General features: G+C 31.5%; 1 protein-coding gene across 1 annotated transcript in view; it reads left to right on the top strand.

Annotated features, from left to right (window-relative positions):
• LOC145321965 (uncharacterized) overlaps positions 1 to 15,144 on the top strand; it is a 36,408-nt gene extending 21,264 nt beyond the window's left edge. The window contains exons 9-17 of the mRNA XM_080163680.1: positions 207 to 390; positions 3,976 to 4,034; positions 5,295 to 5,361; positions 5,777 to 5,925; positions 8,150 to 8,245; positions 8,665 to 8,726; positions 8,970 to 9,008; positions 13,154 to 13,205; positions 13,883 to 15,144. Of these exons, the coding sequence (XP_080019806.1) occupies positions 207 to 390; positions 3,976 to 4,034; positions 5,295 to 5,361; positions 5,777 to 5,925; positions 8,150 to 8,245; positions 8,665 to 8,726; positions 8,970 to 9,008; positions 13,154 to 13,205; positions 13,883 to 13,931 (757 nt within the window). The 3' untranslated portion in view covers positions 13,932 to 15,144. The remainder of the gene's footprint in view (positions 1 to 206; positions 391 to 3,975; positions 4,035 to 5,294; positions 5,362 to 5,776; positions 5,926 to 8,149; positions 8,246 to 8,664; positions 8,727 to 8,969; positions 9,009 to 13,153; positions 13,206 to 13,882) is intronic.
• Positions 15,145 to 15,545: the final 401 nt, after the last annotated feature.

Below are 15,545 nucleotides of genomic sequence, written 5' to 3'. Positions count from 1 at the left end.
TTCGTTTGGGGGTTAATTATCTCTCTCCCTCCATTGGATACCATAAACAACTACTCTATAGCTTGGATATGTCCTTACATCCGTCCGTCCGAGTAACTTCCCGTTTATATACATGTGTTAGCTGTGTTTGAATGTTATGTATATTTATTGCTGTACTCTAAAAAATAATACAAATTATATTTAATTTCTATGTTATATTTTTTCAGAGGAAGAGTGAAGGGAATGACCAAGAGTATTTGGCAAAATACAGAAAACAGCCCTGGCAATAATGGCAACAACAAGGGTGGCAAGACCAAGTTCGAGCCCTGCCCAATAGATGATGACTTGATACCGACCAAATCACTGAAAGAAGCTATCAAGACAAGGCCCTCGGTTTCAGAGTTTGTTAAAGTAAGTTTTAGTAGAGTAGCTATTCTATTTTTAGTTGCTGTTTGTAATCTTCACATCCTGTTACATAAAGCAATAAGTAATAAGATAAAGTTGTCAGATAATGCTAGTCCAAATTACTTTTCAGGGAAGCCTATTAAATGTCCTGGGGTTACTTTGGATATTATCATATTTTCCTAATCTTCCATATTTTAACCAAGAGGCTAGAGGAGAAGCAACTACTACACACAGCTATCCTCAACAGTTTAGCGGATTTATAAACAACACGCTCCAAGCGGTCAATGGATCCTAAAAATAGACATACTTGCTGAATCATACCTGGTTTTACCTAAATTATACCTGCTCCTTCTTCGGGTCTATAGGCTTTTAAAGATTTTCACTTAAAATACCATATTATTTGACTTAAAAATAGCGTTCGACAAGACATCCTGTAGCTGTTTATAAGTTTTATTACAAAAAAGGAGTCATTTGTATTTAATATATTGATAAAATTGTTAACAGCTTTTTCTTCTACCATTATTTACAGTGTTTGTTTTTATACAAAATTACCATTCAAATATCAGAATGTTAATTCATACATTCACAAAACTTACTACTTAACATTATAAGATTAATAATTGGTCAACCTGATCCTCTAGGGAAGGCGGGGGAGGAGGAAAATAGCCTAACATAACTAAAAAAAATTTATTGTGCTTTCTTGAAAAGTACAACCTAACAACTTTTCAGATCTTAAGCTTTATAAAAAAAACTGGCTAATGTGAAGGAAACAAAGTTGCGGTTTTCGTTATATTTTCACATTAGCTTTTATCCTATTTCTAGCTCCTGCTAGTGCTCTAACCCCGCGGGGCCAATTGCCTAACCTTGCGGGGCAATCGCCTAACCTAACCTAATATAACCTTTCAAAAGCTACTGTTAAAATACGACGAAACCTGCAACTTCGTTTCCTTCGCATGACCCAAAACAACTTACTACTTTATAAAGTAGGATTGGTGACATTATGACTACAGTTTTAAGCTGAAATAGATATCAAAACAAAATATGAAATGTAATTAGTAAATCACAGGGCAGTAAGAAAAAATATTTTTAGAAAATGATCTAGTGTGCGTTTAAATCTCCAGCTAGTCAAGAATAGCGGTTCCTAAAAAATAATTATATTGCCTAAGATTACAGTATGATATACTAACATGAATTCAGGATCAAATTTTTTTATTGGCACAGATGTAAAATGTATTTTATACTTATTATATTTTTTAAAGTTTTAAGTTTTTTTTTGTTTGTAGCTAGCTTAAGATTTCAATAACTAATGAATTGATTGAATTCTCGAAATAATGGAAAATTTAAATCGGTCTCAGAATGGTTTTAGGCTATTTTTCTGCCTTTTCCTTCCATTTTGAATACAAATCCCTTGGATGTTAAAGGGCAACCATATGTTTATTTATAGTAATAAAAGACATGTAACAATTTATGGAAAACAAAAGTAGCAGCATGTTTATCACACGGTGATTTTTATTTTTTGAGGAATAAAAGTAGTGCTTAGTTTAACCCACTATCCTCTGTTCGCGCGTTTTTTGTGCTGTGAACTGCCATCTAATACATATTTAATATTATTTCATAAATCTAAAGACTGTTGACCTGCTGTTTATATACTTACTGATAACTGCATCAAATATTTTTGGTATATAACGCCCAACACCAATGATAAAAATAGAACATTAAATTATGCATTACTTTTTATCATATCAAAAGATAAAAATGATAATTGTGAAACTTGACAAGAAATTTATCTTTAGCATACCGATTTTCAATAGTATGCTATAATTAATAGCAAAGAAATTTACAATCATCTAAAAGATTAACTGTATTTTTATTTTGAGGAAAAGTTATAGGCTAGAGTACTAACCTATATAATTGAAGTTTTACTCCAGGCATAATATAAGAAAATGGATGGTAGAAATATGATCAGCTTATTTGACTTCAAATTAAGTTAGCAGAGTATACTTAACATAAATACATCTATGTGTTTTAAGTTTTTAATAGCGAAAATATTACCTAATTGGGGTGGGTTTATCCTTTGATTTCAAAATCCGCGCGCTTGTCATGGGAGCTCTACCGCCCACTGTTGGATATTCATTTAAGTAACATTCAATAGACAACCAACACTTTGTCTGAGAAGGGAAAGGGGACATTGGGCTGTGGCAAAAGTTTTATAATAGTGTTTTCTTATTTGTTGGCTTACAACTTTGGAGACTTTTATTAAGTTTTGATTGATTGGTATTTAAGTTGAGTTTCCAAGCTTTTCAACCACTAAGTGCAAGCTAAATAAGGGGTAAATTTGTGTATCATCATTGGGGATTTACATCACATTATAAGTCATTGTCTTATCTCTTTAGATCCCTGTCTCCCTACTCTAACTATTAATGCCGCACACCTAATATAGTAACAGTAGGAACTATTTTTAACTTCTTTATTTGTACCGCGAACCTATCACATCCCCAACGAAGAGCGGCTGCGCTACATGACGAGCCATAGTTGCGGATTAGTAGCAGAACTACTTTATAATTCATCTTGTCTGTCAGTCCATAACAATATGGTAAAATTTAATTTTAACCAATACTATTTCAGATAGATAAGTCATTTTTTGTGAAGATATCCCTTAACAAAAAGTAACAGCATACAACTTACTTTGTCTGTCAGTCTGTTGGTCATGCTACATTTTTTATATTGATATTTAAGGGTTTCTCAGTTTTCTTATATATTATCCTATCATTCTTTTCTTTATTTCTATTCCTCTATTTCCTATTTATTATGACAACTTAACTGATCATTTACTTTATAATTTACTTTGTCCCACCATTATATTTACGTTTTTCTTGAGGTTAACCTTGTTAAACCTTATATTAGATAAAATTACTTTAGTCTTAATACTATACCTCTATCATTAACTTAGTTTTTACTTATCCTCTCAACACTTTTCTTATTTTCTCGTCAACTCTTTCTCATGGTTTTAATTTCATGAAATATGGATAGTAACGGCAGAGGGATCCATTAACAATTATATCGGTTAGATTTAAATCTAATAAAAGACATCTTGATGGCCTTAAAAGAAAATAATAACATCTTTTTTGTATTAAAACTAATAAACAGCGACAGGATGTCTTGTCGAACGCTATTTTTAAGTCAAATAATAGGGCAATTTAAGTGAAAATCTTTAAAACCCCATAGTCCCGAAGAAGGAGCAGGTATAATTTAAGTAAAACCAGATATGATTCAGCAAGTATGTCTATTTTTAAGATCCATTGACCGCTTGGAGCGTGTTGTTTATAAATCCGCTAAACTGTTGAGGATAGCTGTGTACATAACACAGCTTTAATTTTATTATTTGTTAAAATGAAAAAAAATTGAAATAAAATGAAAATGTGAAATTCATGTCTATTTTAAATATTGTGCTATACATTACTTACATCATCTTATGCTTAGTTATTTGCTTTTAAGCAAATATATATATTTTAACAAATATCTCGTCAGCCGTTTTGAGAGATCTTGATTACAAAAAGTAATTATGAATCTTTTCATTTTCAATATGTTCAGGAGATTACCCGAGCTAGCGAACAAGACAGAGAAAGAGAAAAGGAAAGAAATAAAAGCTGGTAAGTCAACAGATTTATTATTACTTGGATCTTACACCAGATTATCATGTACTCTAATGAAGAGAAACGTGTAGCTGGCTAAAATAACGATCCTCCATTCTCTCCCTTTACCCCATCCCCTTCTCTCCTACTGAATGAACGAACTGACCAATTAGTAATGTCCATGTTAGCAACCTGAATTAACGACATTTTTCCCCTGTCCACGTATATTCTATCTCCATTGGTAATATATTTTGGGGATAATAAGGGATAAGACAATCGACAATGAAGGATAAAAAACAAATTTACCAATTCTTAAGATTAATATATTGGTCAAAAAGTATAGACACTTGTAGTTTATACTAACTAATCAAGAATTATTAAAAGTACCAAAAGGGTTTAAGTATATGTTTGAAAGAACCTGTATTTAAACTCTTAAAGGCCTCTAGGTGTGTAGCTGCTAGTTATTTTCTAATGGGATAGATGTGCGGATTTTGAGACACACCTAGTTTAATAACCAATCAATTTGTTTAAATGATATTTGTTTATATTGGTTCACCATATTGGTATACATTTAGTAACGATGCTTCTCTTTTAAAAGTGCTAAAAGTCTGTTTTTCTGTAATTCTTATTTTCTTTTGTTAAAAAGTCCGTCTTTTTAACCCCTTAACTTTCTATTTTTATATTTTCTGAGTATCTAATATACAACTTACTTGGATCTACGTTTGTCCATCCGGCTTCTTTGTGCTTCTACTTTAGATGTTGTCATCCTTGTCACTTTTTCGTAAGGTTAGAATAGTTTTTCTCGTATTCATTCGAATCCGGTGGATAGGAACCGGTTCTCATCCATACGAAAAAACTATATCTAGCATCGTATTATATCCAGCTTTCTACGAATATAAAAATGTACAATCAAAAGATTAAAACCAGTTTTTTTAGTCGGTGCCTTTGGCACCTCGGGGCTAAAAAAAATAGTTTTAATCTTTTAATTGTACATTCTATATCCGCGGAAAGCCGTTTATAATACGATGCGAGAAATAACTATTATAGCATCGTATTATAGACAACCTACCGCTAATAGTAGAATGAAAATCATAAGATTAAAACTAATGTTCCCCGAAAAGTCGAATGTCTGGTTAACAAACCTGGTATTAATTTTATGATTTTTATTTTAATATTAGTGAAAAATTGTCTGTAATTCGATGGCATACATGATTTTTTAGTAAGGCTGAGAACCAGTTTTATTAACTAAAACTATTAACTTCTTGTATTTATTTTTAGGGAAAGAGAAGAAGAACCTATGAATGAAACAGATAAAGATAGACAATTCTACAAAGAAATATTAGAGGCAAGTTAGATTAATAGACATATGAATATAGATAAATTATTAGATGAACGGAAAGTGGGATAGAAAAATGTGCATTTGAAAATAGATAGATTTATAGATTAGTGGATAGAGGGGTGATAGATTAATAGTTAGGTGGATAAAGGGATTGATAAATGAAATTATGAAATTTAGAGTTCAATCAAATAAATTTGATACACTAACAAATGAATAGATAAAGAGATGGATAAGAAAGTCAGACAAAAAAATTACACCTAAAATAAATATTGATAGACATTGACATAGTGATGGATTAATTAGAACACAAATGAATTAAGATACATGTTAATAGAAAACCAATTTCTAAGCGGACAGACAGACTAGGGTAATATTTTATAAGCTGCGCTTTTGGATAAAAAATCATTCTTTTTAAATTCAGGCCGTCTCCCTGAATTGTCCGTCCTCCCTGCCGACTGCCAAGGGCCGGATGGTCGGTTACAACGATGAAAACGCGAATGAGGCCATCAAAAACGGCACGCCAACCCACCAGGCCTTTGATAGGGAACAGAAGCCGTTCCATTTCAGCAGGTAAATCCTCTTTAGGGTGATCTCACCGCAGGTGAAAATACTCTATAATTTCTTTTACTACAATGTTCGTCCGTCTTTCTGTCAGTACATTAGTAACGCTATTGGGGAAAATGTGATTTTCTCGGCTGCATATATTAATAGACTGTACATTTTTATGTGTGAAGATGACCTGACCAAAGATCATCCAGATATTATTATTTTATTTTTAATAAATCAGGGCTTGGCAGACGCTTGCCATTCGCGCATAAGCTTCAAATTTTATTAAAGTTGCTAAAAAATAGTATATGATTCGAATTATGAAAGACGCTGAGACATACGACTGTTTTTTTAAAAGTTATAAAAGCGATTTACTTCACTAGATCCGACTTGTAAAACTTCTTACAAATATTATTTAGAGCAAAGCTTTTCTATAGTTATGGTCAGTCAGTCAGTCAGTTTGAACCAAACAGCTCAAATTGTTACACATGCATATTAATATCGTAATTTTATTATCGTCTGATTATTTCTTTGACGATTTGAAACAATTTAATAAGCAAATTATCTGTATGAACAAGAATTAAATAAAGTGATTTTATTTTACCCTCCTCTATTTAATCAATTTGATAGCAGATTTACATATAATATTGTCAGACCTTAAAATCACTATGCATATGTAAGCATTTGTGGATGTTGTCATCCTTGTTTTCAAATCGCAAAGAAACTTGCAAAAGTTGATTATTTTTTTTGCTAATGATAATTTTATAACTTTGTTAAATAAAACAAGGACGATCAAGTTCTTCTGGTCTTAAACTATAAACTGATTGTCAGCTTGTTATTGCTGCGCTACTAATAAATAAGATTGTAATTGATTTGTAAATAAGTAGAGACACATAAAAGCATTGATGGACAAACGGATAAAGTGAGCATTAGAATTAGATGTTCTGTGATCATAAATGGGATAGAGAGAACCCAGTAAAAGTGTCGTACTTATTATGACGTAAAAAAAATAATTAGTCAATGAGAGGCCACTAAAAATTTTACCATTGGTCAATAATGGCCTTTCATTGGCTAATATTTTTTACGTCATAATCAGTCCGACATTATTACTGGGTTTGACAGAGAAAATGAAATAGAAAGAATCTAGTGTAAAAAAAACCTTAATAAAAATATATTATATCTATTGTATCATGACCGATAGACCTAAGGACAAAGTGAGTTGTATACTTGATAAATGAGAAGTTAACAAAAAAATCAATAGTCCATCTTTTGTAGCAGCCGATAATATTTCATTGGAGAGGAGGAGGGGGGGGGGGGACGATTTCTCTGGGAAGGTTTGTGGTACCCTTACCTAAAATATTTAGATATACATTTTTCCAGGACCTATGACGGTTCATCAGTTAACGATATCAACCGGTACAAACAGACATTCTGTTACTTTTATGTAAGGATAGACGAACCGTCTTCCAAGACTTGATAGCCAGCTTTGCTGATTAAAGATTGTACACAGACGAGAAATATTTTCAAGGGCTTTCCTTTGTTTTAAGAATTAAACAATTATGAAAAAATATTTTAGGAGGAAATTAATTCTAAGAGCAACTTGAAAATTTGTATGTCATGTAACCATATTTTGATAATGACATAAGGACTTATAGATACTTGAGGGGGAAGGGAGTGGCGCATTTTTGATAACCGTCAAGAAAAAAAAAGCCATAAACCTTAGTGTGCTTAGTATCCTTAAAGACATAAACCTAATGTACAAAAGACCTATCATTTTTGTGTCGGTGATCTACCTCAGGTTAGGTTGGGTACAGGGTAGCCACCCAGTTTTAAGGCACCGCATTTATATGCCTTAAAGGGTTAGTTCAGTACCCCCACGGGTGTTAGGCATATCTTAGGTCTTTTTCCCCATTAGGTCTTTTGTCAATTAGGTCATTTGTCCATTATGTCTTTGTCATTTATGTCTTTTGTCCTAACACCCCAACCATAGATTATCAACTTGCTCGTATATTTGAGGAATGGAAATATAATATGTGGATATATTGACAGGGAAATTTTTTTTGTATATTTAGGTTGATCATATGGACCTAAGTTTATTGGTCAGATCGTTCATCCAGTAGGAGGGGAGGGGGTTGGGTAAAGAGGGTGAATGGGAAGCATCGTTTTTAAGCCAGCTGCGAGTATCACTTTAATACAGTACAGAAAAATATGGTGCAACATCCACGTAATAAAGTATCGATTATTTTAGGTTAAAAATAAGTGAAGAGAATGAGTCTATAACAACAAGTCTAGACAACTATACTTTTTCTCCAACTTCCCCTTGGTCCCAGGCTGTACCATCCAGGTAAGATCTATCTATCTATCTATCTATCTATCTATCTATCTATCTATCTATCTATCTATCTATCTATCTATCTATCTATCTATCTATCTATCTATCTATCTATCTATCTATCTATCTATCTATCTATCTATCTATCTATCTATCTATCTATCTATCTATCTATCTATCTATCTATCTATCTATCTATCTATCTATCTATCTATCTATCTATCTATCTATCTATCTATCTATCTATCTATCTATCTATCTATCTATCTATCTATCTATCTATCTATCTATCTATCTATCTATCTATCTATCTATCTATCTATCTATCTATCTATATATCTATCTATCTATCTATCTATCTATCTATCTATATATCTATCTATCTATCTACATATCTATCTATCTTTCTATCTATCTATCTATCTATCCAGGTATAACAGATATGGATACCCTGTGTTTCCAGAAAGAGAGTTTGGAATTCCATCTTTATCAGGTACTATATATGTACATATTTTTAGTAGCACGGCAATTCTATAACTAATGTATGTCCGCCTGTCCGTTTTTCATAAGCAATTACTAATGTATTTTCTTTACTAAAATATTTTTATTGGTCGTTCTTAAGCATAGTTTTAGTATTATAGCATTAGAAAAAGAACTATTTTGCCTTATATTAAACAAATAATCTAAAATTGCAACAAATTGTATTGTTCTTCTTATTATATTGTTATGTTTTTAGGCCCTGTTTCATTTTCTGGTTTTTCAGCCGGAACTCAAGGAATGTTTAGTTTTTAACATTTAATTTGGTAATTGCTGCGCTCCTAGCTTTTACATAAAAAATTTTATTATGATTTAGAATTTGGTTTTCTATGTATGTATAATAGATGAACTCTAAACATAAAATAGAGTGAGACAAACGAGCAGATAAATAGATAGACAGACAGAGAAATATACATACAGTTACATAAACAGACAGATAGATATACAATTAAATAGGTAGACAGTCCCATATATAGATGTACTTAATTATTGATTATATAATAGGTTAACTCACAGGTTATGAATTTTACATATTTATTGGACATTACAAATTGTTTCGTGCATGTTTGCACTCTTCAGATGTCAATGTAAAACTAAAGTTTAAAATAAATTTAAATTTAAAGGATTTCTACAAATATTTTAGAAGATTTTTTGAACATAATATTTTTTAAATTGATTATAGATAGACATACTAATGGATAGGTAGACAGACAGACAGATACTCAGACATATAGACAGACAGACAGATACTCAGACAGATAGACAGATATACAGACAGATAGTCAGACAGATAGACAGATAATACTCAGACAGATATACAGACAGATAGTCAGAAAGATAGATAGATATACAGACAGATAGTCAGAAAGATAGATAGATATACAGACAGATACTAAGACAAATGGTTATATGCATAGATAAATAAGGACAGACAGATAGATATATAGACAAATAGATTGACATATAGATCGATTGTTAGACAAATACGACAAATAGATGGACAGACAGACAATAAGAAAAATAGCTGGACAGAGAGATAAAAAGTTAAGATATTGTTAAAAAACAATAAATTAATTAAGATAATTACAGTATAAAATAGCCATAAATTTTATTTAAGATTCAATGAAAAATAAAGAAACCCTCTTTAGAACAAAAACATTTTATTGTTTATAATTGTTTTAAAGAAGTGTGCTTTAACTTCCGCACATGTATTTCATAATTAAATATTTATAATCGCATATTATTGCATTATCATTTGCTTTATTTTGATTGTTATTGTATTGATTTAGTTTCTACTACGCCCCTTGAGGCCTCTTGGGGCAACCATGGAGTGTGAGGAGGGGGGTTACATTACAGCCGACTTTTGAAATTAGTTTTTAAATGAAAAAGTTAAACAACGTTAGTAGTTTAATTTTCATCTAGGGTAGATTTCTCCTGGGAGGGGGGTTGTACCTTCTCCCAATAGAGTTATAGACCTTCACAGGACATATGAGTAGCTACCTTGTAAAGAAAACCAGTATCTGTTCAGCTGTTACCGAGATCCATCGGTTAAAAAAGTCAGACAGACTCATAGACGTCCTGTTAATTTATATAAAGATTGTGTCTTTTTGCGCATATTATCCGATGAGGATCAAATGAAGGAAATGAAGTCATTCGTAAAAAGGACAAAAATTCCCTTCCTTGGGTGAAAAAGGAGAGTGATTTTTGTCCATATTTTTCTTATCTGAGAAAAAGGAAGATGATTTATGTCCTTTTTGGAAGGGAATTTCTGTCCTTTTTAGGAATGACTTCATTTCCTTCAAATGATCCGATGATTCTGGTATGATAATATACAGAAGTTAATGCACATCATTTTAAAAGTAAATTTAAATAAATAGCTGGCTAGTCATCAAATAATTAAAGGATACTCTTAATCTTACATTAATTTAAAAAAATGCCTATAATACAAAGTAGGAGGACTATATCTCATTGTCCGTTTGTCTTGGTAACTGCTGAACCGTTAGGACTCTACTCTTCAGTGAATATAGTTACTGGTACTGTGATGGTTTAAAGATATTTATTTGGGGTTTGGGGGGAAGGGCCAATGAGGATTAAAAATATATCAATTTTTGTCTCTTTCTTCCTCTCTTTTAACCTCGTTCACTCTCTCTTTCTCTCTCTCTCTAAATCCTGTATTTTACTTGAGTTAATAAAAACCCCATCTATTATTGGATGTAATCGTCTTTATTTGTTTCATCAAATATAAATGTATGAGTTTCTATTTGACTTGTAATGCTAATTATAAAATCCACACAATAAGGTTTAGTTCTTTGGTTAATTTTATATTTTAGTATCGTAGCTACTCTGCAGGTTTAGTTCTTTAGTTAATTTTATATTTTAGTATCATAGCTACTTTGCAGGTTTAGTTCTTCAGTTAATTTTATATTTTAGTATCATAGCTACTCTGCAGGTTTAGATCTTTGGTTAATTTTATATTTTAGTATCATAGCTACTTTGCAGGTTTAGTTCTTCAGTTAATTTTATATTTTAGTATCATAGCTACTTTGCAGGTTTAGTTCTTTAGTTAATTTTATATTTTAGTATCATAGCTACTCTGCAGGTTTAGATCTTTGGTTAATTTTATATTTTAGTATCATAGCTACTTTGCAGGTTTAGTTCTTCAGTTAATTTTATATTTTAGTATCATAGCTACTTTGCAGGTTTAGATCTTTGGTTAATTTTATATTTTAGTATCATAGCTACTTTGCAGGTTTAGTTCTTCAGTTAATTTTATATTTTAGTATCATAGCTACTCTGCAGGTTTAGATCTTTGGTTAATTTATGATTTTCTAACAAAGCTACTCTAGGGATCTTAAGGGATAAGACAATGGACAATAAATTGATATAACTACCCAAATTCACAGCGCAGTGTCATTTCTTATTTAATAGGTTTTCATATAAAATAAAAAAAAAGAGTATCTCTTCGACTACATTTTTTTAATTTTTAATATTTTTTTGGGTATTTTTTTCATCTTTCATTGTACGGGCATTAAAGACTTACTTACAATCCTAATGAAGTAGCTTCGCCTCTTAAAATAACAATTATTATGGAACTCGCCAACTAAGATAAATTACTTTATTACATTTAATCCTTGATAAGTGTTTTATTGTTTGCTGGCGGCTTTGCCCCTCTAACATCTAGGGGATCTGTATTTAAAGTGATGAGAAAAGACAAAACCTTTACATAAGACTAGAGTCAAAGTGTCATTATCAGATAAAGGCAGCATGTACGTCGCGGGAAAAAAGGGCGTTTTAATTCATGTGGAAAGTACGTCAGAATAACGAATTTTATAACACTTAGTCGATTTCCTCTTTTGGGCAAGTCTGTTATCCAAGACACTGTAACACCAGGTCCAACAACCAATGGTAACTAATGGGAGCAACCAAATGTCCTAACAACCGGGTCAACTTTGATTGCACGTTTTTTGTCTTAAGGTCCTAACTGTACATAAGTAGTTAAAGAGTTGTACCTATAATTTAATGTTTATTCTTGTCATATTAATTATTTTTATTAAGAGTGAATACTAATTTTGGACCAATTTACTAACGTCAATACAAGTTCACTTTAATTATTTAAAAATTCATTAAAGAAAAGAAAATTATTTTTAGATAAATATCTTTAATTAGTTCTTGTCCACACTTGCTAAATTCATATACTGCGTTCGATGTTTTGAAAGCAAAACTTTTCTTCATATTGATAAATTTGTCTGTATGTTGCAAAGATCTCAAGGGACGGTTTCTCTGAAAGTGTCTAGTTGAACACAGAACCCCCTTTTTAAATAAATGAAAATTAAGAAAGGGGGGGTGTTATTCTTTTATTTTATTTATTAATTACTTTAGGTCGGGTTAAATTTGGTACCAAGTAGGGTTGGGCCGGATCCCGGATATCCGGTATCTCCGGCCGGTTATTAAAAATTGCCGGATATCCAACAAATTACCAGATAAGCGGATATCCGTTATCCGGATAGTTTCAATATATGGTATCCAATCAGATATTGAAAATTGCTGGCGGCTTAACCCTAGTACCAAGTAGCCACTCATGGTTGAGGTCTCCAGCAGGGGTAAGACATATGAAATGCCTTTCCCCTCCAACCATTTTCAATATATTTTAATATATGTGGGGGGGGGGGGGTTGTTCAGCGCAGCGCAGGCACCGATTTGTGAATGTGTGTTGACTAGATGGGAATTTAATTCACAGAATGTGACATAACCCAGGAATCATAGGGGATAAGACAATAATATTTTGATGTAAAAACATCTTATATGTAGAGTTTATAATATTTAAATTGATAGAATGTCAGCAAATAAAATAATTATTAAAAACTAAACAAAAAATATTACCAGACACAGAATTGAATTCTTCAGTATTGGGGCCCTGCTCTTTGCTCAACCAAAGGTAAAAAAGAAAAATCGGCTATAGTCCCTTTCGTGGCAACGGCTTTTAAGGGGGAATTCTTCGTTTTTCACAGTAGCTTTTCTCCTATTTCTAGCCCCTGTAGTACATTCACCTAACCCAATATAACCTAACCTAAACTAAAATAATCATCAAAAGCCATATTTAAAATACGACGAATCGCCCCTTATGGGGCGTTGCCACGAAAGGGACTATACCCGAAAAATCTTGAATTGACCCCCTGATGTAACTGCATTTGTTCTAAGATTCGTAAGCTTACACTCCAAAATCCTTTTTCACATGGTTGTTTTTGATTTTCGAAAAATGCACAACAATTTCAGATGTTTAAGTTATTGCTTTTTCCATGCTTTGTGAGAAAGCACAATCGCATAAGTTTTTTTATTCTGTAAAATTAGTTATCATTGAAGAATTTAGTCATCAGGTGTAGACATCTATTCTAATGGCAACGAAGGACATTATTTTCAATTTTTTTTTATAACAGACGGATTTTTATGATCTTTTAGCTTTTTAGAAATCTATTTACTCAAATGATTTATACAGTGGTTTGTCAATTTTGCACACTGATTTTTTGAATATTGCACTTCTCTAGAATGGATTTTTAAATATATTTAGCAATTTATTCATAATTCCTGCCCCAATTAAGTAAATCTTCTTTTAAGAAAACCAAAGAAGAAAAGAGGAGGCGTTTTTTGGAAGAAGTTTTTCTAAAAATACATGTTTCATTTTTAAAAAGAATTTAAGTTTTATGTGGGTGTGTTTTCACTTCTGCATATTTATCTCATTCACCAGTGTTTTAAATTCTCAATTAAACAAATAGCATATATAAATAAAAAGGGTTGTTTGATGATGCAAACGGATCAATGTTTGTGCTGTTGTACTGAAATGCGTTTCTGATTTATGTTGTGATATATATGCAGAAGTGATCGCACACCGCTTTTGTGATACATATTATTATAACCAAAGATTTTTATTGCGACCTTATATAAAAGATATTAGTAGTTGTTTGAAAACCAAAATTATATTTAAATACTTATAATTAAAACGAAATGTTAAATTAATTGTTTTATTTGTAAACTTTGTACTTAATTATTTTTCTTTTAAAAACTACGTTTTGTTCAGCAAATTTAACTTTCTTTAGAATTTGAAATTTGAATTTATACTTGTACGCAAAGTTCTGTAGAATTAAATAGCTAAAAATAGCAATTTCAAACTTATTTCATAAAGTTAATTGTTAAGTTTCAACGTCTATTGTCTTATCCTCTCTTATAAATTGTAAAAACTGTCATCAAATATGAAACTTTTATCTTAATTTTAATTAATAATTAAATTGTTTATAGCGCGGATCAAGAGCGTCCAAGCTTTTTTTATTTGGGGGGTGGGTTTAATCTTTATATCAGATAGGCAAGGACGTCCAAGCTTTTACATTTTTTTTGAGGGGGGGGGGGGGGCTGAGTTCAAAATTAAATTTTTTTGTGGTGGTGGGGGGAGGATAATCACCCATTTACCCCCCCCTCCATTGGACGTCTTTAACGCGAATAAATACCAGATTTATAAAATATAAGATATTTCGAGAAGCTAACTCTATGTCCTTACGAACAACACCAAAAATTAATCTAGTCCTTTTTTTTCGTATATATCATCTAGTATGACGTTTGTATGGACTATTGTTTACTTGTGGGGCTTTAAAGATTCATTAAAATTGAATTATTTATAGATTTTTGTAGTTATGTAAAAGGAACGAGATGTAATAAATATTATGTTAATTACTCCCCCCGTACATTTATGCTTATTATTAATCTATGGTCCTTAAATAGGTAAAACTCAAGTAAACCCAGGTCCAAACAAACGCCACACTAATATATCACATATATGCATTTGTATTATATTTGTACATATATGAAATATATATTATTTTAATAAATTATTGTTGTGTATATATTAGCGCAGCTACTCTATATATAGAACATGTCCGTGCGTCACTACTTAACTTTATCATGGTAAGAATAGAAGAGGTATGTCAAATGTAAAGCAAATACACAGCAAGATACTGAGTGCTCCAAATAAAGGGCAAAGACTCCACGGAGCATGGTATAGGGCAGTTCATTTAAAGACCAGGGGGTTCTATGCACCAAAATGTAGGGTGCGCCAAATAAAGAGCAAGAAACAGGGACATTTCACTGCACTTACCCAAAAATATAAAAATACCTTATTTTTATGGATATTAATGATACTTGATTGGGTTATACAAAGAAACAAAGTCTAACTTTTTCCACATTAATGAATCTTGAGTGTCATTTTGATTATTATAATTATAAATTATAG

The sequence above is a fragment of the Acartia tonsa genome, chromosome 6 (genome assembly GCF_053477335.1).
Source record: "Acartia tonsa isolate MP-2025a chromosome 6, ASM5347733v1, whole genome shotgun sequence".
In the NCBI taxonomy this organism is placed as follows: domain Eukaryota; kingdom Metazoa; phylum Arthropoda; class Copepoda; order Calanoida; family Acartiidae; genus Acartia; species Acartia tonsa.
Note: the sequence above shows the minus strand (reverse complement) of the source record. Positions and strands in the feature narration are given on the sequence as shown.